Source organism: Anas acuta, chromosome W (genome assembly GCF_963932015.1).
Source record: "Anas acuta chromosome W, bAnaAcu1.1, whole genome shotgun sequence".
NCBI lineage: Eukaryota > Metazoa > Chordata > Aves > Anseriformes > Anatidae > Anas > Anas acuta.
The window spans coordinates 19,783,199-19,808,534 of NC_089016.1; the positions used below are offsets into that span (position 1 = coordinate 19,783,199).

General features: G+C 45.1%; 1 protein-coding gene and 1 long non-coding RNA gene across 16 annotated transcripts in view; one reads left to right on the forward strand and one right to left on the reverse strand.

The window, feature by feature from the left end:
• Positions 1-25,224, reverse strand: LOC137847061 (uncharacterized). 3 transcript variants are annotated; one of them, XR_011090768.1, is made up of 4 exons: positions 23,988-25,224; positions 4,161-4,335; positions 3,877-4,077; positions 1-3,118 (listed from the first exon to the last, which is right to left on the reverse strand). It is a non-coding gene; the product is annotated as an uncharacterized lncRNA (long non-coding RNA). The 3 variants fall into 3 exon arrangements; XR_011090769.1 differs by having other exon boundaries at positions 1-4,077; positions 4,180-4,335; XR_011090767.1 differs by having other exon boundaries at positions 1-4,077.
• Positions 1-25,336, forward strand: part of CTIF (cap binding complex dependent translation initiation factor) — a 168,910-nt gene that overhangs the window by 78,254 nt on the left and 65,320 nt on the right. For all 13 annotated transcript variants that reach the window (XR_011090717.1, XR_011090719.1, XR_011090721.1 and 10 more), the window contains one exon: positions 16,396-16,472. Coding sequence is in view for 2 of the 13 variants with exons in the window: in XM_068665217.1 (XP_068521318.1) it covers positions 16,396-16,472 (77 nt within the window). In the remaining 11 variants the exon portion in view is untranslated. The remainder of the gene's footprint in view (positions 1-16,395; positions 16,473-25,336) is intronic.

The following is a 25,336-nucleotide window of genomic DNA, read 5'->3' on the forward strand; positions in this document are numbered from 1 at the left end:
ATAATAGCTGAAAGAGGCTCTTATTTCCAGGGGAAAGCAAACCCAGGTCGCCAACACTGTTTATTTTAATGTTGATTCTTTAAATATTCTGCATTTAAGGATTCCAGGCAGTGCTGTGGTTGTATCTGTATTTACTGGATAAATGCATTTATTTACGGATGGGACGCTTTACTGCTGACAATAAGGTTTGTTTTTAAGCATGACCAGGCTAGAGGAAATGCATACAAATAAACAATAAACCTAAACAACACTAAAATTACATCAGTTAAAACAATTAAAGTTACTTCCACTCATGAAGTATTGTTTCCATTTTGCTTTAACATGGGAAAAACTCAGTTTCCTAAATCAGATTGTGACTGATTTTGGATTTGCGGATTCTGGTAACAAAGGGGATTTCTTTTTATACTCTTCCTATGGCACCACGTGTCTGTGTCAGTGCATCTGGAGCACCCGGCATCAATGCTTCCAGTGTGTACCTCGCTCCATGGCTCCTGCTGCTGCCCCTGCCCAGCACGGTTGTGTCAGTGGGTACTATGTGTCTGCGGTTCCTCTGAGGAGACTTTATGCAGGATTTCAAAGTTTTTATATATATTTCTCCAAGATTTTTATATATAATTCTTAGAATTATATATAATTCAGTAGCTATGGGGCCAAGTGTTTAAAACAGAGCCCAGAAAACTTGCTGTCAGTCATCAGCAGATGGCACTGAGGAAGGTTCAAGGTGCATTTCACTGGAGGTACTTTGCCTAATTATTATAATGCTTTAATTACATTTGCATCCTTTATCTCACATGGGCAGCTTGATGCCAAGCTGTTCCTGCCGTTCTCTGTGTCTTTGGTTTTATCCCAGGGCTGGTTGCAGAGGGATGAAGCTGCCCCCAAGTATTTAATGCCAGGGTCTACGCTATCGTCTGTCTAGTGGGTGTTTGCTCTGCTGGGAGCTGATAGCAAAAGCTGGGGAAAAGGGGTGGGAAGAGACAGAGTTGAAGTGATGCTTCTTCAGATCTGGGACTCTGCGTGTGTAGAGACTATAATTCATTAAAATGCCCACAGTTTTGAGAGAGGGGCCATAAAAACTGTCGTTAACACTCAGCAAATGGGATTACAGGAGTTTGCACCCTTGGGGCAATGTGGGAGGGCAGAGCCCTGTAGGAAATTGACCTGGTACTTTTAACGATAACCAAGGAAGGAGTGTGTTTAGCTGTCACCATGTTTGCCATCACAGTCGTTGCTCATCTGTATCCCCACCCTTTCTTTGGGAAAAGAGTCTCCTCCGAGGTGCTCACCACCGAATCACGCTGCAGCTCCACGTTCAGCCTTTGCTGGCAATGTACACTTATGGCACACTCCCCAAAGATGCAGTTAATCAGGAAATCCTCCAAACCGGGACATCTCCCAAGAAACAACTTCCTATGCCTCCCATTTGATAGGCATGTTGCACCATGCCATGATTCATCAGGCGAGCACGTCCTATTCCTGAGGTCCCGCAGAGCATCCTTCCTCCTCCGTCGCTACGGGGCTTGGTGGCGGTGAAGCCTGAAGACCTGTGCTCCTGGGGTGTCTGGAAACACAGGCACCTTTGCTGAATTTAGACTGAAGAAGCATCCTTGGAGGTGGCCAGAAGACATGTGTGCTGTGCTGTGCATGCTGCATGATGGGAGAGCCACCACAGCGCAGGGCTGTAACGACTGAGCCACCTTTTGCCTTGGGCTTGGAGCACGGTGTGAAATCGTTGCACTTTCTATTCAGTTGGCTTTGAGTCCTGATAAAAAAGGAGCACTGACTGATTCTAATAATCAGCTAATAAGCTAATAATTGTGATTATTAGCTATAATCTAATAAGCTAATATTGTGAGCACCTTCCAGGAAAAATGAATAGTTTGAAATTTGAAGGAACAGATTTATCACTTAAATTTTAACAGAGAGGAAATCATTTACAGGCCCCTTCCTGCCATTGTTTGGTATTCTTCCATGGCTTCCAAATCAGGTCAAGGCTTTGGGTTGTGCCACAACCCTCTTCTTTCAAGAGGTAGAAAATTCCCCTCATGTCAGAGGAGAGTGGATGGCAGGCCACCTTTGTGGGAATTCCTGGAAGGGGAAGAGATACCGGCAAGTGATGTCCCAGCAGCTGGCTTTGCTCAAAGTGCCCCTGGTGATGACAAACACCGGCCACAGAGGTGATGGGAACATCTCTGGTGGGGTATGTCCCCAACTGCTCATCCTACGCGGGCACCGCCTGGTCCACACCTTGCAGCCTGACCCTGAACGTGCTCAGCGTTGGCTGAACATATTTAAATAAATAGATCCATTTTGTCCCTGGCTTTCCAGGCCTGCAGCGATCAACCTGTCATATAGGTGGATGGAAACCTTATCAGGATATGTTATGAGTTTCTGGGCTGGTTTCTGTGGATCATTTCTGGAGCTGCAATATTTGTTTACCTTTTGGCCCTGCCTTCAGTCACAGTATTTCTGTCGCTGCTGTTGCAGAGGCAGTGTCTTCAGTGCTGCTATAAACCCAGCCCTGCCCACTTCCCACTGCCTCCGAAAATAAATCCCACCCTGAACTTTGGGTGTAATAAAATGGAGCAAAGCTCCCGACGTCTACTGGCGGCCTAACAACCTGTTTGTTCAGCTCAGGCTTTCTGCCACCATTTGCTTAAGATAAGCAGGGGTGGAGATGTTTCTTGAGGGCACAAAGGCTTTTGAGATAAAGCTCTTGTGGACCAATACTGCAATACGGCCAGATCATTTCTTTTACTTCTCCCATCACCCCAGCCTTGGTTGTTTCCATCTTTCCCACTTCTTTTCTCAATTTGCTTGCTCTGGGTTTCAGCGATGCTGTTTCCCTTTTGGGTCACCTTTTCCTACTTGACTGTCTCAGGGCTGTGAGCATCTTGTTCAGTGCCTGTAGCAGAGGCTGATGGCATGGGTAGCGGTGAAGAAGGGCATTTTACAGAGTGAGGTTTGGCATCCAAGGGTCAGGCTGCATTAGGCAGACATCAGCAACATGAGATGAAACAATGAACACCAGACTGTCATATGCCCGTAGATTTTTACTGAGTCTTTGTGGAATGCCCTTAAACTTGGCCTTCTGATTTATGGTGGGATTTACCGTCACCTGTAAAAAGAGACAAAGCTGGTGCTCCAACTTCCTCAGTTGGTGCTGCTGCAAAGGAGGCATGAGAAAAACAGCACAAAAGCTCAAGCAAGGAGCAGAGTCACTCTAAAACTCCCCATTTCCCTGCATTTCACTGGCCGTGCCCCACTTCCTCGTGTCCCTCCCAGCACCCAGCAGGCTAGGTAAGAGATGGAGGCTCTGGGGTTGCTGCAGAGTGCCAACAAGACATTGAAAGGTTTTTGTTTGTTCGTCCATTAAAGTTTCGTGTCAATGGGCCTGGAGCAGCACAGAGGGGGCTGCTGCCTTTCTGAATTCCCATGGGTGGGTGGACAGGGCTAAGGATCCGGCAGAGGTGCTCAGCAAGGCTTCAGCCACGCCGTGACCTTGCTGAGCATCCCTGCCGCAGCAGAGCTCCTCTCCGGCTCCATCTGCCCTGCAAGCTGCTTCTTGGGGCGGCTTCCTGGGAGCAGCGACAAACCTGCCCTGCTCTGCTGCCTGCTTGCAGCAGTCACGGTAAAGGACAGCTTTCCCTTGGCACCTGCTAGCTGGCCAGATGACAATCACCTAAGCTTGCCAGACACCACCACCTCTTCTCCAAGAGCTGCTTTCCCAAAAACATCTGAAAAGATGTCAGCACATCAGAGCTGATCTCTAGGGGACTGGCCAGAGAGCGGGCTGGTCCTTCTCTCACAGAGCTGCTGGCCTTTCTTGTAGCAGCGTGCATGTTTGTAATTTAAATTTGACATACACATACATACATTAGAAGTCCCATGGGCTTCTCAGGTTCTGCTCCAAGTTTACCACCATGTAAACCACAGTGCATTTTGCTCCAAGATTGAAAATGACCTATATTAGTGGTACTTCCGAAGACCGTGGACTCCTTGTTCTTTGCTTTTCCCACACCTCTCGCTTCCAGAACCAGCAGCGCTGAAATGTTGTTTGTTATGTTCTCAAGCCACCTGTGAACAAATATAAAAATAAAACTGCTGTGGGAAAGAGACCAAATATGATTTTACTGCCCATGGACAAGTCACAAACCCACGTGTGAAATCCGTGGGCACCTTGGCTCACTGCTGTCTGCTGGCTCTGGCAGGAGTGAAGAGCATCTCTCTGGTGTACTTGGAGACCCATTGCAGGGCACAGGGTGGTCCTCTGCCTGGCAAAGCACATCCCTTTGGTTCTGCTTGGGGATTTCAGCTTCATAGAGAGCCAGCCTGCTGAAAAATGGAAGAGCTGTGTTTCAGATCCCCGTTGTCCTCAGTGAATTAGCTCTGCTAAAGGCACTTCTAGTGTCGTACTGCGTGACCTGCAGTGGGGAGCAGCCTCCAGACAAATCAAAGAGCTATGTCATAAATGCATTTACTGTGCCCTTGGGACTCTGGCCTGCACTCGCCCACCCAGCGCCCTCGACTTGTCCAAGCACTCCACCCTTCTTGGGAGTTGCTGATATTTCCTTTTACATCAGCCTGCTGCACAAAAAAGTCAAATTTTCTCCCTTCCAAATTTAGCTTTGCTTAGGCACCAAAATATACAAGAGTAGGAACTAGTGACAGTTTTTTTCCAAAACATTGTCTGATGGCTAGGACTAAGGAACGGAACTGCTTGGCCAGAGAAGGGAGATGCTTGCTTCTCCTAGCGGGGACGCCGAGTTCTGCTCGGGCACAGGCAGTGGCCAGGCGTGCTCCTTGGGTTAGGAGCTGTGTTCCCATGCTGTTAACCCATCTCTCACACCCAGGTTGTCTGTTCTGGAGGACAGAGGGATGAGGAGGAGCAGTGGTGTGCTGTGAGGACGCCACGCAGAAGTGCACAGCTCTGCCTATGGGCATGGCCAGTACTAGAGCTCATGACACTTAATGAAGCTACGCTCATGGGAAATCGGTACTTTGGGTGCTTGTGCTCTGCAGAGATGGTTTCGTTTTTCAGGGTAATTGTATTTGCATGTTTTTGCAGTGCAGCTTAAATTCTTCAAAATACCCCAAGGTTTAGCCTGCTGTGGTAGTACAACATTTGGAAATGGTCTGAGTATTGTGCTAATTTTAGCCTTGTTTCCTAACCTAGTACAGCTGATGCGACTGGGCTGTGTCTGCTCCCTCCCTTCCTTTTCCCATTAGCTTTGGTACCCATTGGCCAATAGCAAGTGAATTTTCAGAGGACCAGATCTCAGAGAGATTAAGCTCCTCCTGTGCAATCAGTGAACAAGAAGCGATCAAAGAGGTGAGAAGGCCTCAGACTGCAGCCCCAGTAATGAAAAAGCCTCAGTATAATTTCAAACTGCTTGACCTCAAAGATCTCCAGGCTCATTTCAGTGGTGTCCAGGCTCTTTGTGGCAGTGCCCAGGGCCAGGCCCAAATGCCTTGGACCCGTAGCAGAGCCCTGGCGGCTCACCCTGCCTGCCAGGCCACACTTCTGTGCTGGGTGGATGTCGCAGACCTGGCCCAGGCTGCCCAGAGGGGCTGGGGGCTCCTCAGGGAGGCTCTGGTTCTGTGGTGCCACCCAGAATTAACCATAAGGTGTTTGGCTGCAGGAAAAGCCCAGTCAAACCCAGTTAACCAAATGATAATCCCACTGCTACAACTTGTTTCGCTGACCCAGCCACAGGAGCTGGAGCGGCTTCAAGAGCTGGAACTGGAGCAGCTGTTGGGTCTGTCACAGGACTTGGAGTGGCCGCAGGGTCTGTCGCTCGGTTGACAGTAGCATCAGTTGCAGCTCGATAGGCATGGGCCAGACCCCAGCACGTTACAGTGATTTGTGTCACTTTGGAACTGTCAGAGTCATTACACCCTTTTTTTCAAGCACTCTACCAGTTTTTTAGGATTTTGCATTTGTTCAGGGGTGAATTTCCAAAACACTGGAGGTGCCCACTGCTCTAGAAACCTGCCCATATCCTCCCGCAGTCCCTGCCACTCACAACTATCCTGCCTCAAGACAGATCTCTGGATGAGATTCCTAAGTAGTTGTTTAACCTTAAACAAAACCTGAAGCGCATTTAGGAGACATAACAACAAGACCATGCTGGTCTGAGTATCCCAAGGATATTCAATATTTTGGAGAACTATTGCGAGAAGCTCGGAGGATAAGAGGGAGGTGAAGGAGAAAGGGAGAGTAAACAAGTAAGAAAAAATATCTTCCCCTTTCCCCTCCGCAGATTGGCTCCCTGACGAAAAAAGGCAATAGGTGTAATTGTTAATAGTTTCCTAGATATGGTTTCCAAAGTATAGAGTCGACGACAGTGCTGACTACAAATACCAGGTTGGAGTCATGACCAGAAATTTCATCCTATCATAAGCCATATACTCTAATACTTATACCAATTTTAGTTTAACACACTCTGGTCAGATCTGTCATTATCTCAACCCTTCATGACCCACGTTGGGCGCCAAAAAGGACTGTTGTGGTTTAACCCGGCCGGCAGCTAAACACCACACAGCCGTTCGCTCACCCTCCCCCCTCCCTCTCTGGGATGGGGGAGAGAAAGGGGAAAGTGAAGCCCGTGAGTTGAGATAAAGACAGTTTATTAAGACAGGAAAATAATAATAACAATAATAATAATAACAATAATGATAATAATAGTACTACTAATAATAATGTGTACAAAACAAGTGATGCACAGTGCAATTGCTCACCACCCGCTGACCGATGCCCAGCCTCTCCCCGAGCAGCCGGCCCCCCCACCCCAGCTAGCCACCCCTATATATTGTTCAGCATGACGTCAGATGGGATGGAATACCCCTTTGGCCAGTTTGGGTCAGCTGTCCTGGTCTGTCCCCTCCCAGCTCCTGCTGCACCCCCAGTCTGCCCACTGGGAGGACAGAGCGAGAAGCTGAAAGGTCCTTGGCTTGGTGTAAGCACTGCACTGCAACAATTAAAACATCAGCATGTTATCAGCACTCTCTCATCCTAAGCCAAAACATACCACCCTACCACCTACTAGGAAGAAAATTAACTCTGTCCTAACTGAAACCAGGATACAAGGCTGGGCTGTGGCAAGGTACAGGGAGCATGAGGAGGACTCTTTGTGGTGTGGGGTGATTCTCTCTGGAAAAGTAGAAGTGAAAAAGGAAGTTAGGAGGGAAACCATCTCCCCAAAAAACACACTTCAACCCTGCTGGCAAAGCAAGGCTGAAATGGGGGCAGGCTGGCCAGCAGCAAGATTCACCCAGGGTCTTGGTGACTTCTGCATTGCTTCCGATCTCAAAGGGTGAAGGTCTCCAAAGTGCTGTGGGTTTGCTGCAGCACCTGTGGGGTGCCTTTCTCCAGTCTGGATGGTCAGGTTAAGCCCTGCTAGTCTTGGACTCTGGGATGCCTGCTCTGCTGTTTGCCATCCACTGAAACCTTTCTCCTCTGTTACATCTTCCACCAGAGGATCTCAAAATATCTGTAACCGCTACCAAAATTAACTGTAATTTTTAAGGCTATCTTTGCATGGAGAGGGATTTTTTTTTTCCAGGCAGTATTGTCATGCCAATGTGACAAAGCTGCTGCTCAACGAGAACCCATCCCGCCCAGCCCTTGCCCTTACCTTACTGCTCCCTCTGCAGCTCCAGCTAGAACAGTGAGATAGATCGCTGTGGAAATAAAAGGACTAACTTTTACAAGGCTTTTATTGCCAGCCTGGGGAGTACAATGCTACATAAATAATAATCATTAGGGTTATGACAGCTCCATAGTCCCTGGGAAATAAATAACACTTTATACTTGCATAGTGCCTTTTGTCCAGGAGCCTCGAATCCCTTTGCTGACATTAATGAAGCCTCATGATGTCCATAGCAGGATGGTAAATACAGCACCCCTCTAAGCAGACAAGCATCCCAAATTGGAGCCAGGTAACCTGGCACCTTCAGTGGAGAGAGGAAGAGTAGAAGTGGAGAAGAAAGTTTTGATTGGGTTTGAGGTATTGACTCGTGGAAAGCTGACTCCACAATCAGTAAGATTGTAATGTAGGTATGTTTATTCAGTGCTGGGCAGCACGGGGGGTAGTCCCACCAAAGTCATGCGCACCTAACGCGGCAACATGCCGTGGTTGTATGCAGTAAAGAGTTACATATATATGAAGTTTCCCAATACGCCTATACATATGCATAACCTGTCCCCGCTTAGTATTAAAATTAGCTACAAGAAGTTATTTCCATAAATTCCTCTTGTCTGCGCTTGCTCAGTGCCTTGTGGTGGTGGGCGCTGAGGGTCATGGGGATGAAGTAAGATGTCTTCATCAGGGTTGAACTTTTCACCTCATCTCTTTGCACATGCTCTCTGAGGCCTTGGTCACAATCTGGGCCATAAGGTTGTTTTGATCTGGTTCTTGGGGTCCGAGGGGCTCCTATTATCTGGAGGCCTAAGCGCAGCACAGTACATCGCAAATGTAGCACATATTCATTCTTAATCAATCTCTCTCTAATTTCTAATCCCAATGATTCAGCCCCCCCCTTTTCTGGAAAATCTAGTAACTTCTTTTAATTAATACAAAAATTCTTCCCAGTCTCTATGTGTACCCCTCAATGCCTTGCCATGCACTTTTGTCAAGGAGGCTAACATGGACATTCGTTGCAACAATTTCCAATTCCAAACAAGTATTACAAAAGACAATATTAAACTTATACCTACTAATATCAATAAAACAATAATTGGCTGACACAATGTGTTCAAAATCCCAGTTGCAGTTGGCGACCATCCAAAGAGTGTATCCCACCAGCTGTGATTTGTGTCTTGTTTTACTCTTTGCAAAACTCTGAATAACTTGTGATACTTTGTGTTGTTAGACTTGATCAACTGGTGGGATACCACTGGTGCCAAATATAGAAAATCACACCTGACGATTCTAACAAAGTTACAAATACAAAAGTTAGGATGATTTCTGCTAGGGAGAGATGTTTTCCTTATCTACTTCTACAAAAGCACAAGCAGTTCTTAAACACACACAGCCTTGACCAATATATACAAGCACAGTCTTTTGACTAGTATTTGGATGAATTTCAAAGTGGCAAACACCTTGATCCGTGTCAAGACATACATCCTGAGCATCAGTTGTATTGCTTTCACAAATAAATCTCCGTTGTTCCCAGGTAACACATGATTCTAGATTTACAGATTGCCATTTCCCATTCTCCATCTGTGCCCATGTTCTATGCTCCGAAGGATAGAGCACTATCTTCTAATGGTTTAATCCTAGTGCAATGATGGGTGGATAACATAAACTGTGGCGTTACGTATAGTAAGCACAAAGGCAGTAGCCATGTTAACAATGGGATCATAGGTAAAATTTACCAGAGTCCACCAAGATTGGAACTTCTTCTCAAAATCATTGGCATTGTCCCAAACAGTCTTTCGGACTTCAGCTGGAAAAGTGCCTTCACTTCCTTCCCTAATGATCAAGGCAGCTGTTGCCTGCAACCATAACTGTGCTTACATACAACTAAGAGCTAAAGATCTAACTTTCCATTAATGCTCTTATCCTCTGTTGTTACAGCTTTGGACCAAGGCCATTCACCATTCTCTATTATCATAGAGGCACCTTCTTGAATCACAATTACAACTTTTAAGCCATAGAAATAAAACAATTCTGTTAACTAAATTCTTGCTATCAGTATTATTAAATACTCCTGACCGTATTGTCCTCATTTTGCTCGAACGAGCTTTAGTTTCAGTTCACTGTCACCTGGTGTTACTTTCCAGGGGGCTTCTAAAGCTTTCTTCACTTGAGAATGGTGAATCCAAGCACTTTGTTCCTCAATTGCGGTGGAGGTTGTAAGGAGCACCTGGTATAGTCCTTTCCACTGTGGTTTCAAAGTTTTCTCTACAAGAGACTTAGTTACCTATCAGGCTTTGGCAGTCCTAGTGGGGAAAGCCTCTGGCCATCCTGAAATGGTATCTGTTAACACCAGTAAATATCGACACCCCCCTTTTCTTGGAAGTTCAGAAAAGTCAATTTGCCACTGTTGCCCGGGCCCATGGCCTTTTCCAATTTGACACAGTTTTGGTTTGGGTGCATTTTTGGGGTTAGTCTGGAGACAAAGATCACACTGTTAAGTTATTTGAGTGATGGTAACATATAAGTTCTGGCAAGATTTTTTCCAATTAGGGAGTTTTACAAGGTGTCTATTCCCCAATGTGTTCTTTCTTTACCAGTGACCACAAAAAATTGGAGAGGATGACTAGCTTCCCCTTCCCTTCTTTGGTAATAGCCCATCCCTCTTGGTTATATTTTCCCTTCTGACTTCCAATTAATTTTCTATCCTTTTTTGTTATATACAAGCTTACCTTCAAGGGGAATTTGCCTGTCTGGAATCAGGGCTCCCTCCATTGCTACCTTACCTTCTGCTGCTTCTTTTGCCTCTCTGTCTGCCAGATCATTTCCTTCCTCCAATTCTGAGCTCACCTTCTGGTGTGCCTTAATGTGCATGATTGCTACCTTTTTAGGCAGCTGAACTGCTTCCAATAATCTCATTATTTAGTCCGTGTAGATGTTTATTTTCCAGATTCTATTACGTCTTTGCAAGTGGTAACTACATACTCAGCATGTCGTTTTCCGCTGATGATGTAGCTGCTTCCGTATTTCCACATCATCAGAAGGAGTGTCCTCCAGGTCTGGACGGCTGGAGTAGGTAGCTTCAATGGTCTCCAGGCAGTCATGGTATACTGGCTTCCCTTGGTTTCTGCTGATTTCAGGAACCTTTGCAGGAAAGCCAGTGACCACCTTTCACTTCCAGCACTGTGGACACTGTGTGAGACACTAGCACAGTTATTTTCTGTCCCAAGGTGAACTTGCGTGCTTCCTGGATATTTAGCACCACTGCTGCAACGGTTCTGAGGCATCCCAGCCATCCCTTGGCGGTAGCATCCAGCTGCTTATTAAAAAAAGCAACTGCCCTTCGATATGGGCCCAGGTCCTGTGCTAGTATTCCCAGGGCAATCCCCTGTTTCTCATGGGAGAAAAGGAAGAATGGTTTATTTACATCTGGAAGTCCCAGAACTGGAGCTGACATGAGAGCCTTCTTTAGTTGGTCCTAAGCTCTCATGGCCTCCTTTGTCTATTGGAGGTCCCTGTTCCCATTTGCAATGAGCACATAAAGCGGTTTTACAAACGATCTGTAATTATAGATCCACAATCTGCACCATCCTGTCATTCCCAAAAAGGTTTGCAGTTCTTTTATTGTCTCAGGTTGCGGGGTTTGACATATTGCTTCTTTACGATCTTGCCTCAAGGTCTGTTGTCCGGCATTAACCTCATAACCCACGTAGATCAACTTCTGCTTAACCACCTGAGCCTTCTTCTTCGATACCCTGTACCCCTGTAGTCCCAGAAAGTTTAGGAGGCTTACCGTCCAGGCCACACATGCTTCTTCTGTCTGGGTGGTTATTAAGAGGTCATCTACGTACTGCAACAGCCTTCCTTCTCCTGATGGGGCTTCCCAGGTCTCCAAGTCCTTTGCAAGTTGTTCTCCGAACAAGGTGGGTGAGTTCTTAAAGCCCTGAGGCAACCTTGTCCGTGTGAGCTGTGTTTTGCGCCCACTCTTAGGGCCTTTTTAATCAAATGCAAAGATTTTCTGGCTGGCTTCATGGAGAGGGAGGCAAAAGAAGGCATCCTTCAGGTCTAAAATGGTAAACCAGGTTAGCTCTGGTGTTAAGCATGTTAATCAATTATCGGGCTAATTCCTTCTCTATCTTCCTTTTTCAAGGGGTACTGTTTAAGTGCATTCTTCGCTTTCCCTCGTACATTAGAAGATCATACTCTGGAAAACACTTGACTTAGGATTTCCTCACTAATTTCCTCTTTGGTCTCAATAGCTGTCAATATCAAACTGAACACTTCCACATATCTTTGATCATTTACCTCCAGAATAATCTCCCCATTTTTAAATGAAATGGTTGCTTGTAATCTTTCCAATAAATCTCTCCCTAGGAGTGACTCCAGGGAGTTGGGCATGTATAGGAACTTGTGAATGCCCCACTGTTTCCCATATTTATATTTCAATGGTTTGCAGAAATGTGCTATTTCAGATTGGCCAGTTGCCCCCTTTACTACAATGTAATCATTCCCCACTGATACTAATGCTTTATTTAAAACTGATAAGTTCCACCTCTTTTTCCTCCTTCCCCAGCTTCATTTTTATAACCAGCGGATCTGCTGGGGTAGATTCCCCAGTCCTCTTCAGTCATCTTTTACACGCATGACCATCACCTCCCTTCTCCGGTTCCCTTTTCCATTTCTTTTCCGTTCTGGGCATTCGTTTTTCCAATGCCCAAGTTTCTTACATAGGGCACATTGATCCTTGCCTAGTCGGGGCTGCTCCTGTCTGGGCCTTCTTTTTCCTTCTTCTCTAATAACTGCTATCAGCCTCTTCTGCATGTTTAATTGAGGAAGATAACAGTCCTCTCTCCTTCCAAATTGCCCCGTGTACATGCACCACACCAAAGGCATATTTCAAATCTGTCCAAATGTTTGCCAGCTCAAGAGCTCTTATCAAGGTGATGATTTCCACCTTTTGGGCTGATGTTTGTTACCGCATATCCTGTGAGGTGAAATCCCTGGCGGATGAAGCTGCTGACATCTATATACCAATCCTCCGCATCTTCTAGGGGTGTTTCCTTTAAGTCTGGTCAGGAGGAGTATACCATGTCCGTGGTCTTGATACAATCATGAATGGGTGATCTGGAAACTCTGTTACTAAGGAAAGAGCCTGGGTTCACAGTATTAGTGCCGAAAAAATGTAGTGAACTCACAGTCCATTATACACATTCCTTTTCTTCTTCAGTAACTATCATTTGCATATTGCAACAGTATCCCCTTTTCCGGAAGGGGTCTTTCAGGCTTCAAGATCACAGTTCCTGAATATGGTGGGGCTATTCTTGAACCCCTGTGGTAACACTGTCCAAGTAAGCTGAGTTTTCCATCCTCTATTATTATTTTCCCACTCAAAGGCAAAGAGTTTCTGGTTTTCAGTTGCCACGGGCAGGCAGAAAAAGGCATCCTTTAAATCTAGTACCATGCACCAAACTTGACTGTTTTTCTCAGTTTGTAATTCCAATCATTTTTCCCAATTTAAATTTCAAGCATTGAAAAAAAAAAAAAGAAAAATACCTTTTCCTGTTGGACAGTTGCTCCTATTGAATTTACATTTACAGACTAATTAACACAGAAAATAAACTCCCATAACCAACAAAAAATTCAAGCCTCACTTTTTCATTCCCTAGCTTTATTTCAACCAGTGGACCTGCTAGGCTAGATGCCCCAGGTCCCCATCATTCCTGACTGTTGTAAGTTTATCCTGCAACCTAAGACAATTTATTTCCGGTATCAGGGGCTGATTGCCCTAGAAAGAGGCTAATCAATTAACTCTGTTTGTTTTCTGAAAGCAAGTTCAAAATTTTTTTATTTATATATTTTTTATTATTATTATTTTCTCTTCGAAAGTTCCCTGAGATTGCCAATGGGACCGCTGAGCTCACACATGAAATCAGGTTGTTTTAAGAGTTAGCTGCTTTTCTGTTTCCATGACAACTCTCTCGGACCCATCATGGTCCCTCTGCCCCAGAGGGCTCACACCCGTGATTTTGAGATCTCAGCCTCGGGTTGAGACAGAACTATTAACGTTCCTACATCCTCTTTCCCTGCTCATTCAACTTCAGACAGCTCTGTCAAATACTACATGCCACACCTTTAACACCTTCAGCAACCCTTTTAACACTTCCTTTATCTTTCTCCAGCCTGTACTTTTCTAATGCCAGAACCAAAGGCTCAGTCAGGGGCCAACTTAATTCCATACCTTTTCCCTCCCAGATGCTATACAACATTTCATCCCATTTTCCTTCTCTCCTCAAAAACATTAATTGCAAGATAGTGTTATAGACGATTGATCCATAAAATGGCCATTTAGCTTATATAGCAGCCACCACTGATTGCAATACTTAGTGAAAGTCCTCTCGCTATCTGTGCCCCCAGTTCTAACAATACCCTTCGAATGTGCCGATATGCACCCAAGGAGGCTTTATTTAAAACGTCTTTGTTTTGGTTATTACTTATTTCCTTGATTTCCCATTCCCTTGTATTTATTTATTTATTACTAATCCCTACTAGTTACTGCCCCTTGTTTCACAAACCTTTTTACTGCAGGTTTTTACTATCTTTTCCTAATCTTCTTCCCAAATGTCCCAGTTCTCTGGGATTAAACGCTTCTTCCCACGTACAAACTTAACTATTTCAGATTATTAATGAGCCTCGTTCCAATCACAAATCCAAGGGACTTCGGGAAAACACCTGAAGCACTCAGACTTCTGTCTTCTAGACAAACATTACCACCTTTTCCACAAAATTTACATTTCAACAGGACCGAATTTCAGACGAATGCCAATTTTTCTCATGCACTTTGTTAGTAAGCCCATACAAAACAAGGAATCACTCCTGTGTATCCGTCAATATGGGGGTTTAAAAGGGTACTGAGACCTAAATAAATTCGCTCTCCCCCTTCTTAACAAATTCCCGGGGCTCAAGGCCAAACCACCAAAGAAATGACTCTCTCTGTTCTACTGCTTTGATAATCAGTCAGCCCCCTCCCCCTCTCCAGTACTTGGGAAACTGACCAAACACCACAGCAAATACACCAACACTTCTAAACTGTTAGTTACTTAGATAATGCTTTTTCTTGTCACACTGAAAGCATTTAAGAGCAAAAATAGGATCACAAGATACACCGCCAGGCCCATATATTGGGCACCACCAATAAAAACTTGGATAAAACAGCCCTTCTTTTTGGTCTGTCACGCACTTCGTTCGTCTCTGGCCACTCCCCTTGCAGAGAATACGGAACCACAGATCGGAACTCTGCACTCACTTCGCAGCGACGCTGCATCTGACTCACACAGCACAATCACGCAATCACACAGAGAGTCCCCTAGCACATTTCATTCATATCACAAGAATATAATTTAGAATGATAACCAACCAAAAAAGTATTGTCTCTGACTGTGTTCTTCGTGGAGTGACTTATTCCACTTTGTTTCAAATCCTTACACTTTACACAAATACTTTCAACACAAAATACCTGGACATTTAAGAATAAGACATACAGTTATTAACACTCCAGTTAGTATTCCTCCAGCAGCTGAAAATATTACCCAGATAACCTTGTCACAATTGTGAGAGGCCCGCTTACCCTTCTCCTGCTTCTTATACAGTCATTAGCAGGTCTGTCCTGGCTCCCAAAACCGGGATGCAGCGGTAACCTCGGATTTGCTCGATCTACTCCCAAGATCGCTAGCAGCCACTCTATCGGTCAGCAAATCCCCCTTGACGACTCTATCGGTCAGCCTGTAGGGTACCCTCCTCCCTTACAGGGACTATGCTGCACGCCAGACGTCTCTGCACGATTTACCAGCTGCCCCGGCCATGCGTACGACTTACAGGCCCCTCCTGTAATGTAAAACATACCGTTTGTCTGCAGCTTCAGGAGGTCCTTGTCTGCTCCTGTGGTGAGCAGCTGAGAGTGGAGTCCCCTCCGAGCAAAATACTCAGGGTGCACCTAGGGGCGTCCCCTCCGCAGCTGATCCCGCAGCCAAGCAGAGTGTCTCCTGCCTGGCTCACCAAAATGACTCGAAGAAAGCTGACTCCACAATCAGTAAGATTGTAAAGTAGGTATGTTTACTCAGCGCTGGGCAGCATGGGGGGTAGTCCCACCAAAGTCATGCGCACCTAACGCGGCTTCAAGCTTCAAGGCCGTGGTTATACATGTATGCAGTAAAGAGTTACATATATATGAAGTTTCCCAATATGCCTATACATATGCATAACCTGTCCCCGCTTAGTATTAAAATTGGCTACAAGAAGTCATTTCCATAAATTCCTCTTGTCTGCGCTTGCTCAGTGCCTTGAGGTGGTGGGCGCTGAGGGTTGTGGGGATGAAGTAAGATGTCTTCATCAGGGTTGAACTTTTCACCTCATCTCTTTGCACATGCTCTCTGAGGCCTTGGTCACAATCTGGGCCATAAGGTTGTTTTGATCTGGTTCTTGGGGTCTGAGGGGCTCCTATTATCTGGAGGCCTAAGCGCAGCACAGGCGCAGCACATTGCAAATATAGCACCTATTCATTCTTAATCAATCGCTCTCTAATTTCTAATCCCAATGATTCAGCATTGTCCTGGTTTGAGTTTTGTAAGGATGTACAGATGGGAACATTTTCTTGAATCAGCCTCATGCGCTTAGCACACAGCTCTGTCTCACTCTGAGCACCTATATATCGATGCCTCCTGTATCGTGGAACTGATGGTTGCTTTTCCCTCTGTTACAGGGTTACCATCCATTGCCTCATGAAGATGAAATCGCACACACCAAAAAGCTGTTCAGAAGGAGGAGAAACGACCGGAGGTAGATGAAACATCTCTTTAATGTTTTTTTTTTTAGCCTTCTCTTCTTCATTGCACATCTTCCCCCACTGTCTCATGGAGTGTCTTTGAACAATATTGCTCTTTAGCAGCTGTCACCATTGAATTAATGCAAAAACTGTTATTGGAGCACTAATGTCCTGAAAATGCTGTCTGTCCATCCTTCCAGTTTGTCTTTGAAATTTGGGGTATATCTTGTATTGCTCCAGACCTCTTCTTCCTCTTAAATATTCCAGCATAGCCAGATCCCTCCACTTTCCTTAGAAGAAGCAGTTGGCAAGACATTATCTGTAAAGGCTTTGAGTCCCTGCGACTTGCTTCCTCTCTTTCCATAGAAAAGCAAAATCTGCTGACTTTCAGGGTTTGCTGCAAAATGGGTTGAGAGGGGTTTGCAGCAAGCCTCGGATGCCGTTCTGCATGAACAAGGGGATGTGCTAAATAGGCAGGCAGCTGAGTGACTCTAGGGCTCTAGATGAGGGCATCTAGAGTCCTTGATAGGAATCCTGACTGTGGTTAAATGTGAAAATAAGCTGTGAATGAAGGAATCAGTTACACATGCAGCTTTCTTCTGCTGTGGCAGAGACAACAAAGCCAGGGCAGTAAAGCATTTCTAAACCCAGGAGTTTGCAGGATTGGTGTTATTGAACAGGAGGAGGACAGTGGTTTCTCAGAGCCTCAGTTGCAATGCCTCGTTGTGGCCTCATTTTGGGGGGAAGTCTTGCAGAGACTGCAATGGCAGGCAGGATGTGTCCCCAAATCTCCAAGCAGATGACTCGAGCCACCGCTCCTCAACTTGCTAACAGCCTGCAAGGAGCCATGGTGCAGTTATCTCTGTGCTTGTGTTGTTTTCCCTCAGTTTTACAGAGCAACTGATAAAAGCTTGCTCAGACAGCCCAGAAATTGTCTGTGGGCAGCGAGCAAGTCTTAAAAAGGGTCCTCCTATGCATCCCTTGGGGCTCCAGCAAAACTCTGTTTTCCAATTTAACCTGTTATTTCTGCTATTCAGATAGTTATGGCGTAGCATTTCATCATCAGCCTCTGTCTGGTTTTGCTTGCTCTCATGTCGCCATTGAGGGCTTTACAGTTTCTTCAGTTTAAGTACAGCAGTCTTGCAGAGATAAATAGGACCGAGTGACAGAGGTGAGGGGAGTTTGAGTAATCCCTTACAGTACTGGTGTGTTGCTGCTGTGAGCTGGATGTCGAAAGCCAGGAGGAAAACCAGACCAGTCTGCGGCTAGCAGTCACTGGGGCTCCCTCCTTTTTTCACCATACACAATTTAAAAGACAATTTTGTGATTTAGGGAATTTTTTTTTCCCTAAGGAAAGGGGAAATGCCTTTTCCCTAAAAGGCATGAGACCCCTGCAGAGCAAAGGGGTCTCATGCCTGAAGCTCCACACTGATACCTGGTGGGGCTGCAAAATGCAAACCATAGCATTACAGCACATTGGGCTGCAAAATGCAAACTGTAGCCCTCCTGAAAGTGCCTGTCTTCATCCCATAAGCCCAGCCTTTGCTACAGGCTGCGTGCAGCCCAAAACACGGCCTCTGGCTCAGCCAGCCCTGCAAGGAGGTGGCTGGAGGATGGAGATGGGCATTGCACTGTGTCGAGTCAGAGCTTCAGCCATTGTAAATGTGTGCAGCCAGTCCACTGCAGAGCTGTGGGGATCATGCCAGATGTACTTCTTCTCTTCGGTTCAGATTACCACAATAAATAGAAGTGTTTAGGGCATTGCTGCCCTTCCTGTAGATGTCAAAGAGTGATAGTAAAAGGAACCGCCTTGAGCTGGTTCTGGGAGATACGGGGTGAGGAACAGCCCAGAGCAAATAGCTGAGTGTGAGGCTTTGCAGGGGACCAGGGTGATGTTCCAGGAGGAGAGCTGGATTAGGACAAAACACAAGGATTTACTTAAAAGCCTTCAATCTGGGTCAGTATGGCAGCATGCAGGAGGAGATGTGGGTCTGCTTCAGCCCTAAGCAGTTGTGAATGAAATAAAATGGAAAGGGAGGTGAGTATACAGAGCTGCCCAGGTCCCCCCTAAACACTTCCATCCTTGGTAGAACTGCCTGTCATAGCTGTGAGAAACACTCTGTAGCCAATAACTTAGGCTCAGGCGAAAATCTCAGTGAAGTAGCAATTTATTCGCGATTGCAATGGCGGGCGCCCCACAAGCAGGAGAGCACACCTACTAGTTCCAAAACACAGTTTATATACCTTTTGATGACAGGACCCTCCCCTGTTTCCCCACTGAGTGGGTAATCCAGGTTCACAATCTATCTGATGCTTCACAGACAATGCATAGCCTTCAGTTGCCGGTCTGTTAAATTTCAATTTCCTTTTGTCATTTTTACTGTTTGAAGTGGTAATGTTTCTTCACTTACCTGACTTGACTTGACACCATGATTTTCACCTAATTGTTCTAAGGAGTCTGGCTGTCTGCATTTTACAAGGTCGCCTGCTAAGCTTTCTTATCATTGCAAGCATATCTCAATACCACATTCCTTTCCTCTAAACAATGTAACTGCAAAAAAAACATTTCTACTCCCACAATTGCCCCCTTTTCTTCTTTATAAACTGTTGATTTTTGCAAAACTTTTCTCTAAGGTGTAATTTGGTAGATATCTTCCTCTTCACTTTCTTTGCTTTCCATCTCCTCTAATATCATCATCTTATCTGAGTAAGGTGGTGGCTCCATCGTCAATTGTTTCCATAGTGCAGTTTCAATTAACCGCTTGACAAGTCCCCTTACACAGGGGACAATGCAACAACCAATGGCTGTCAAAACTCCTGCTACTACGATCAAGGATGTAAATATGGACACTACCATCCCTTTCCATTTACCAAACCAAGATCCCAACCGTCTGGTGGTAGAAGTGCCTGTTCCTAATTTTTCTGCCAATTCACTGGCAAGGGTGGTAAACCCTTGCAATGCTCTAGTTACTGTGCAATCTGGGGCAATATTGTTGGGAATAAAAGTGCAACAGTGGTTGCTCAGTATCACATACACACCTCTTTTCTCCGCAAGCATCATCTCTAATGCTATTGTTTTCCCAAGCCATTTTGCTGGTGGCATCTAGTTGTTCAGTGATTCCTCTTATCGCATCCCTTGTATAATTCATGAACCTCTGCTGATTATAATAGATATAATTAATCCAATCCACATTCTTATTGATTGTTACCCACCAGAACAGTGACTCAAACCCTGCAGCAATTTGATTCCTGGCTTCCTGTTCATGAGGAACTCCTCTAGGTACCCCAATAGAATCTATGTATACTCTGTCATCGAATGATATTCCTAAGCCTCTTTCACTTCTTCTGGGCATTTGTGATGATTCTCTTTCAAATGCCAGGGTGAAGGGTATAGCTAATTGAACAAGTGCACAAGTGCCTCCCCAATTAGATGGTAGGGTGGACCGTAGGATCTTCCCTCCACAGTACCACCAGAGATTTGCCCTGGGGATCTCAAGTCTTGAGCAGTTTCCCATCAAGTCCTTGGTAGCATTCAAGGTCCTGGTGCACAAGGCAAATTCTCCCAGATGCCAGGTAGCACTCACACCCTGCCGTGAGAGGCAAGCTGTATGGTTACCTGTAGCTGTAGAGAATGCAGGAGGAACCGTGATATTGCTATCATGCAAGGAAGGGAACAGCAAAGAGAGACTTACAGGCCTCATTTCCCCAGGCAGTCTTTTCTTGGTACAATGCAATCATACATCGCATCCCCTGAGAATCCTTGGTCCACCCCCATGGGAAAGGCACTATCTGGGCAATCGGTCGTCCCGAGGCACAAGCATAGCAGTAGCTACGGTTGAGACTCTGGACGGTATATTTGACCCATTCTATCCAGGCATTCACATCCCCATACCCTGTTTGAACTGCCACATTTCAAAGAAGGCCTCCTGTTTTCTCTCCTGTTTTCTCCTTGAGTTTCTCCCTTTCTCTGATGGCAATAGAGGATCGTTTCCATACAGCTATTCTCAATCTGGCTGTTGGGTCTCTCCCAGTTATTTGTTCTGTCTGCTCAATTGTCGTTGGGCATTTAAATCTCCACAAGCTAACACCTCACAAGCATCAAACGTGACGGCTTGTGGTACATAACCCTCTGACACAATCACACATATTTTGACAGGGTATCCCATCTTACTATTATCTGGTCATGCCTTTTCCAAGTTGCTAATTGACCAAGGCCTTCTCTGAGGCCTACAATTACTAGAAACAAAATTAATAGTTGAACTTTCCCTGTCATTATTTTTAAGCCTTAGGTTTCCAGATAATTATTAATACAAAGAATAAGATATATGTACTACTAAAACAAACTCCCCTTGGGAGCACTTCCCTATAGGCCAGTCCTTTCTCTCACTCGCAAGCCACGCTCATTAATTACCTGTGAAAATAAAAGGGTAGTTTACAGTTGTAAACTTTTATCCTGCTCAGAGTCCACTATGAGATTTTTCTCTTTGATTTCAACTTCCAACAAGTCTTCTGTAGGAACAGCTTCCCAGGTACTAGGGTCGACAGATGCCTTGACTCAAGTATAGTGAGTCCAACCTTTTTCCGCAGTTCTTACGGCTGTTTCAGTGGTTAGTAATGGTCCTTCCCATTCAGGCCGGAGTTGATTCTTTCCAGGTCCAAATCAGGACCCGGTTTCCTGGGTGATGGTGGTGAATGGGGAATTCCAAAGGTGGGGTTTGAGGCAACAGCCCATGGGTCCTGAGAAATGACAAAGGAGAGGACAACCCCAGAATACAGTTCTTAAGAAAACTCTCTTGTTTTGAATTGTGGTATCTCATCCCTTCTGCCCTAATAGGGCAATCTGAACAGCATCTCATATGGTGAAATTCCTATATCCTTTCTTGGTGCTGTTTGAACCTGTAGGAGTAAGCATTTTACCCAAGGAAGTTGGGTTTCTAACACTAGTTTAGTTAATTGCTTCTTTAATGTCTGGTTCATTCGTTCCACCTTCCCAGAAGGGGAGGGGTGCCAGGGGCTGTGAAAATCCCACTCAATCTCTAAGGCCTGCTTTAACCCTTGCAGTAAAGCTTACACCCATCCAATCACGTGGTCAGTTAGGACAAACAACTCAGTAAAGTCTACCTGTATACTTTGGAAAGGTCAAATCTCTGGCTCCCATCCCCCTCTAGATGGGTTACAGAAGACCTTTTTATTTACCTTTTGACATATGGTACATCCTCTGCATATTTGCTTCCCTAAAGTGTATATTCCTACACAGACATACTTTCTTAGCACAACATCACACATTGCTTGCACCTCCCAATGACTCTTTTGATGTAAAACAGTTAATATTTGCCTCATTGGTGCTTTATTCAGCATTTCTCTCCCATCAGGGAGTATCCATTTTCCTTCAGACTTCATGGCTCCTGATTCCTTAAAAAAATCTTTCTCTTAAAACTTTTTAGTTCTTTCTTATTTTTCAACAATTCCCTGAATCCTCTCTGGATTTATTCTTTGTTTTCCCTCAGACATTAGATGCCTTAAATACCTGACTTCTCTTTCTCCATATTGTAATTTATTTTTCAATACTCCCAAGCCCTGCTTTCCCAGAAAGCCGGATAGCTTGTTAGTAGCTTCCTTCACAGCTGTTTTCTCCTGTCCTGACAATAAAAGATCATCCACGTATTTGTGACAGTAATGTTATAAATGAAGTCTCAACTCAATCTGAATTAGTAATATTTATACTTATAAAAGGTATAAAAGGCAAGTAAACAGCGCTGGGTGTGCGGGGAGTCTACGCTCCACCAACAAGTACACACAAACATCAAACATTCTAAACATATAGAACATTGCTTTTACATACTAAACCCGAGTATGCCTATAAAATCAGAAAAGGTAACAAACAATCCTTTAAGTTCCATGACTTATAACAGTTTCCAATTTCCATTCCTTTTCTTGATTACAAACACAGAAGAATTCCAGGGCTAGTCGTGCGAACAATATGTCTCGCTTTAAGTTGTCAAGCAACTCGGCCTTCAGGCCTTATGTATCCTGTTCTTCCCAGAACTAAGAAAAGCATATCCATCTCCTTTTCAAGGCAAATAAGGCCTGGGTCAAAAGGCACGTTCAGGTCAACAGGGGGCGTAACAGCAAAAGCCTTTGATGGCTGTAGCAGTAGAGGGGCCCATGGCATAGCAGTCGGATAAGTAAAGGCTCCCTCTTTGTCTGGCAAGCCACGTTTCTGACTGTGGTCCCACATGACTCTTTAAGGCCTCAGAGATTGCTTGCCAGGTGCCAAGCAATCCCACCACAACCTTGTCATTTTTAGTTGCAGAGTCCCACACCTTGACCTCAGTTTGGTCCCATATTTCAGGCTCATAATCTGTCCAATTGGTAATAAGGAGAATGAGCTGTAAGGTTACCAGGACAGTCTTTTTTTCTAAGGATGTATGATTCCCCATAATGCGCAACTGCTTACCAGCGAGGGGCAGTTGTGTGCGTGGGTTCGCTTCTCTCAGCTTGAGCTTCTCTCCAGCTCCAGTGTGCCCATTTCCAGCAACTTTCTGTACGAGCGACTTAGTGTACGAGATTCTTTGAGCGGTTTGCTGAGTTTGGCCGAACCTATCTTCATGAGGCAATCAATGTTCCTGTTCCCATCCTGGTCTCTGTTCTGCTAGCCTGTCCCCAGTCATTCATTTTTTCTGCTTCTTTATTGATGACATAACTTCATTTTATTGTGTTGCCTTTTTTTTTTTCATCACAAGGACAGACTCCCCCTCTTATACCCTTCCCCCCACAGCAGTCCTTTTCAAAAGCAACTTCCATGCCTTAACAGCTGGAGAACAAGAAACCAGAGACTGCATAGAGTCTCCTGAATCACCCTTCTTTGTTCCCTCTTAACTCTTTTACATTCCTGATGGCCTCGTCGTTAAGAGTCTAATATTATCATCAACAATGGGGCTTTCCGACCCCCATAGCCACACTCCCATATCTCCCCCTTCTTTATTAATATCAACCATCTTCTTGACACGAATTATTATGCCATATATCACACCTGGAACCCATATTTTCCCTTTTTTCCTAGCCCTTGTCAGTGTGCTGCTACAGAAATTTCCCTCCTGCAGGGTACCACACAATAACGTTCCGATTCTGGAAAATGGGCGTGTACTGCCAAGCACTTCACCGTGCAGGGATTACCGTACACCCAATTTCTCTGGTGTACTTCCAATCACTTCCCAGTGCAAGGATTACCATACACCAAATTTCCCTGGTGTACTGCCAAGCACTTCACCGTGTAAGGGCTTACCATACACCAAATTTTCCAAGACTCTTCCTTTATCTCCCTCATCTCACGCTTTGTCCGTCTCTGGCCGTGCCCCTCGCAGAGCTACAGAACCTTGGATCAGGACTCCACACTCGCTTTGTACAGAAGTACATCTCAATCACACATCACAGAGTCTCACCCGACCCCCAAGGCAATACTTAATACTTCTTACCTTGGTCTGTGCACAGAGTTACGGGATCAATTCTTAAAAACCCGGAGTGCCTACCTTCTTCCTTTCCCCACTACTTCACGGATCCTGCCTCTTTAATCAGTCTTGGTTCCTCTGTCAGCTCTCCACAGAACCACCCCCGTCGATGCACAGGACCGCTGAAATCAGCGGGGCATGCCCTCCTGCTGCTGTGACGGTGGGGCTCCCCAGTAGGTGACTGGATCCCAGATGAGCCCCCAAATTGTGAGAAACACTCCGTAGCCAATAACTTAGGCTCAGGCGAGAATCTCAGTGAAGTAGCAATTTATTCGCGATTGCAATGGCGGGCGCCCCACAAGCAGGAGAGCACACCTACTAGTTCCAAAACACAGTTTATATACCTTTTGATGACAGGACCCTCCCCTGTTTCCCCACTGAGTGGGTAATCCAGGTTCACAATCTATCTGATGCTTCACAGACAATGCATGGCCTTCAGTTGCCGGCCTGTTAAATTTCAAATTTCTTTTGACTTTTTTACTGTTTGAATTGGTAATGTTTCTTCACTTATCTGACTTGACACTGTGATTTTTACCTAATTGTTCTAAGGAGTCTGGTTGTCTGCATTTTACAAGGTCGCCTGCTAAGTTTTCTTATCACTGTAAGCATATCTCAATACCACATTCCTTTCCTCTAAACAATGTAACTCTGCAAAAACAACATTTCTATTCCCACAGAGCTTAGAAAAAAAAGCATTCTTATTTTAACTGCAGAAAGGTAGGAAGCATGGGTAGAGGGAGCTGGAGCAAAACAACGGTCTCTTAAATAATTATTTAATCCAAAAGGGCAAATTGTAAAGACTAAAGGGGACCCCAGCAGCCCCTTGACCCCACTCAGTTTGGTGCTAGGGGTTGGACTGAACAGCGTTAAGCACCTGGAGTCCTCTTGTGCATTTATGGTAGGGGGGGATTTCTAGTGCCGCTTGAGGTGCCCCTGGAGAGCACTCGCTCCTTAAAACTGATTCCTAGCAGTAAGTGAGATCTCAGAATGGTTATTTTATGTGAAAATCATTCTGGAAATAGGGAAAAAAAGGGAATGGGGAAAAAAAAAAAAGTCCTGCTGAACGAAACTGTTTTGCAGCTTAAATGCCAGTCTGTATTGGAGCACAAACTTGTTACAAAGCTACAAAGCTTTTCACACTTTATTGCAGTGCTATTATCTTAATATCCCAGACATCTTGCTGCTCGAGAAAGGCTTTGTTTCATCACTGGTGTTGCTGCACAGGTGGTATAAATATCCCTCTTGTTATAAATGAAGTCTCAACTCAATCTGAATTTAGTAATATTTATACTTATAAAAGGTATAAAAGGTCCGATTGTTAATAAGCAGAATGAGCTGTAAGGTTACCAGGACAGTCTTTTTTTCTAAGG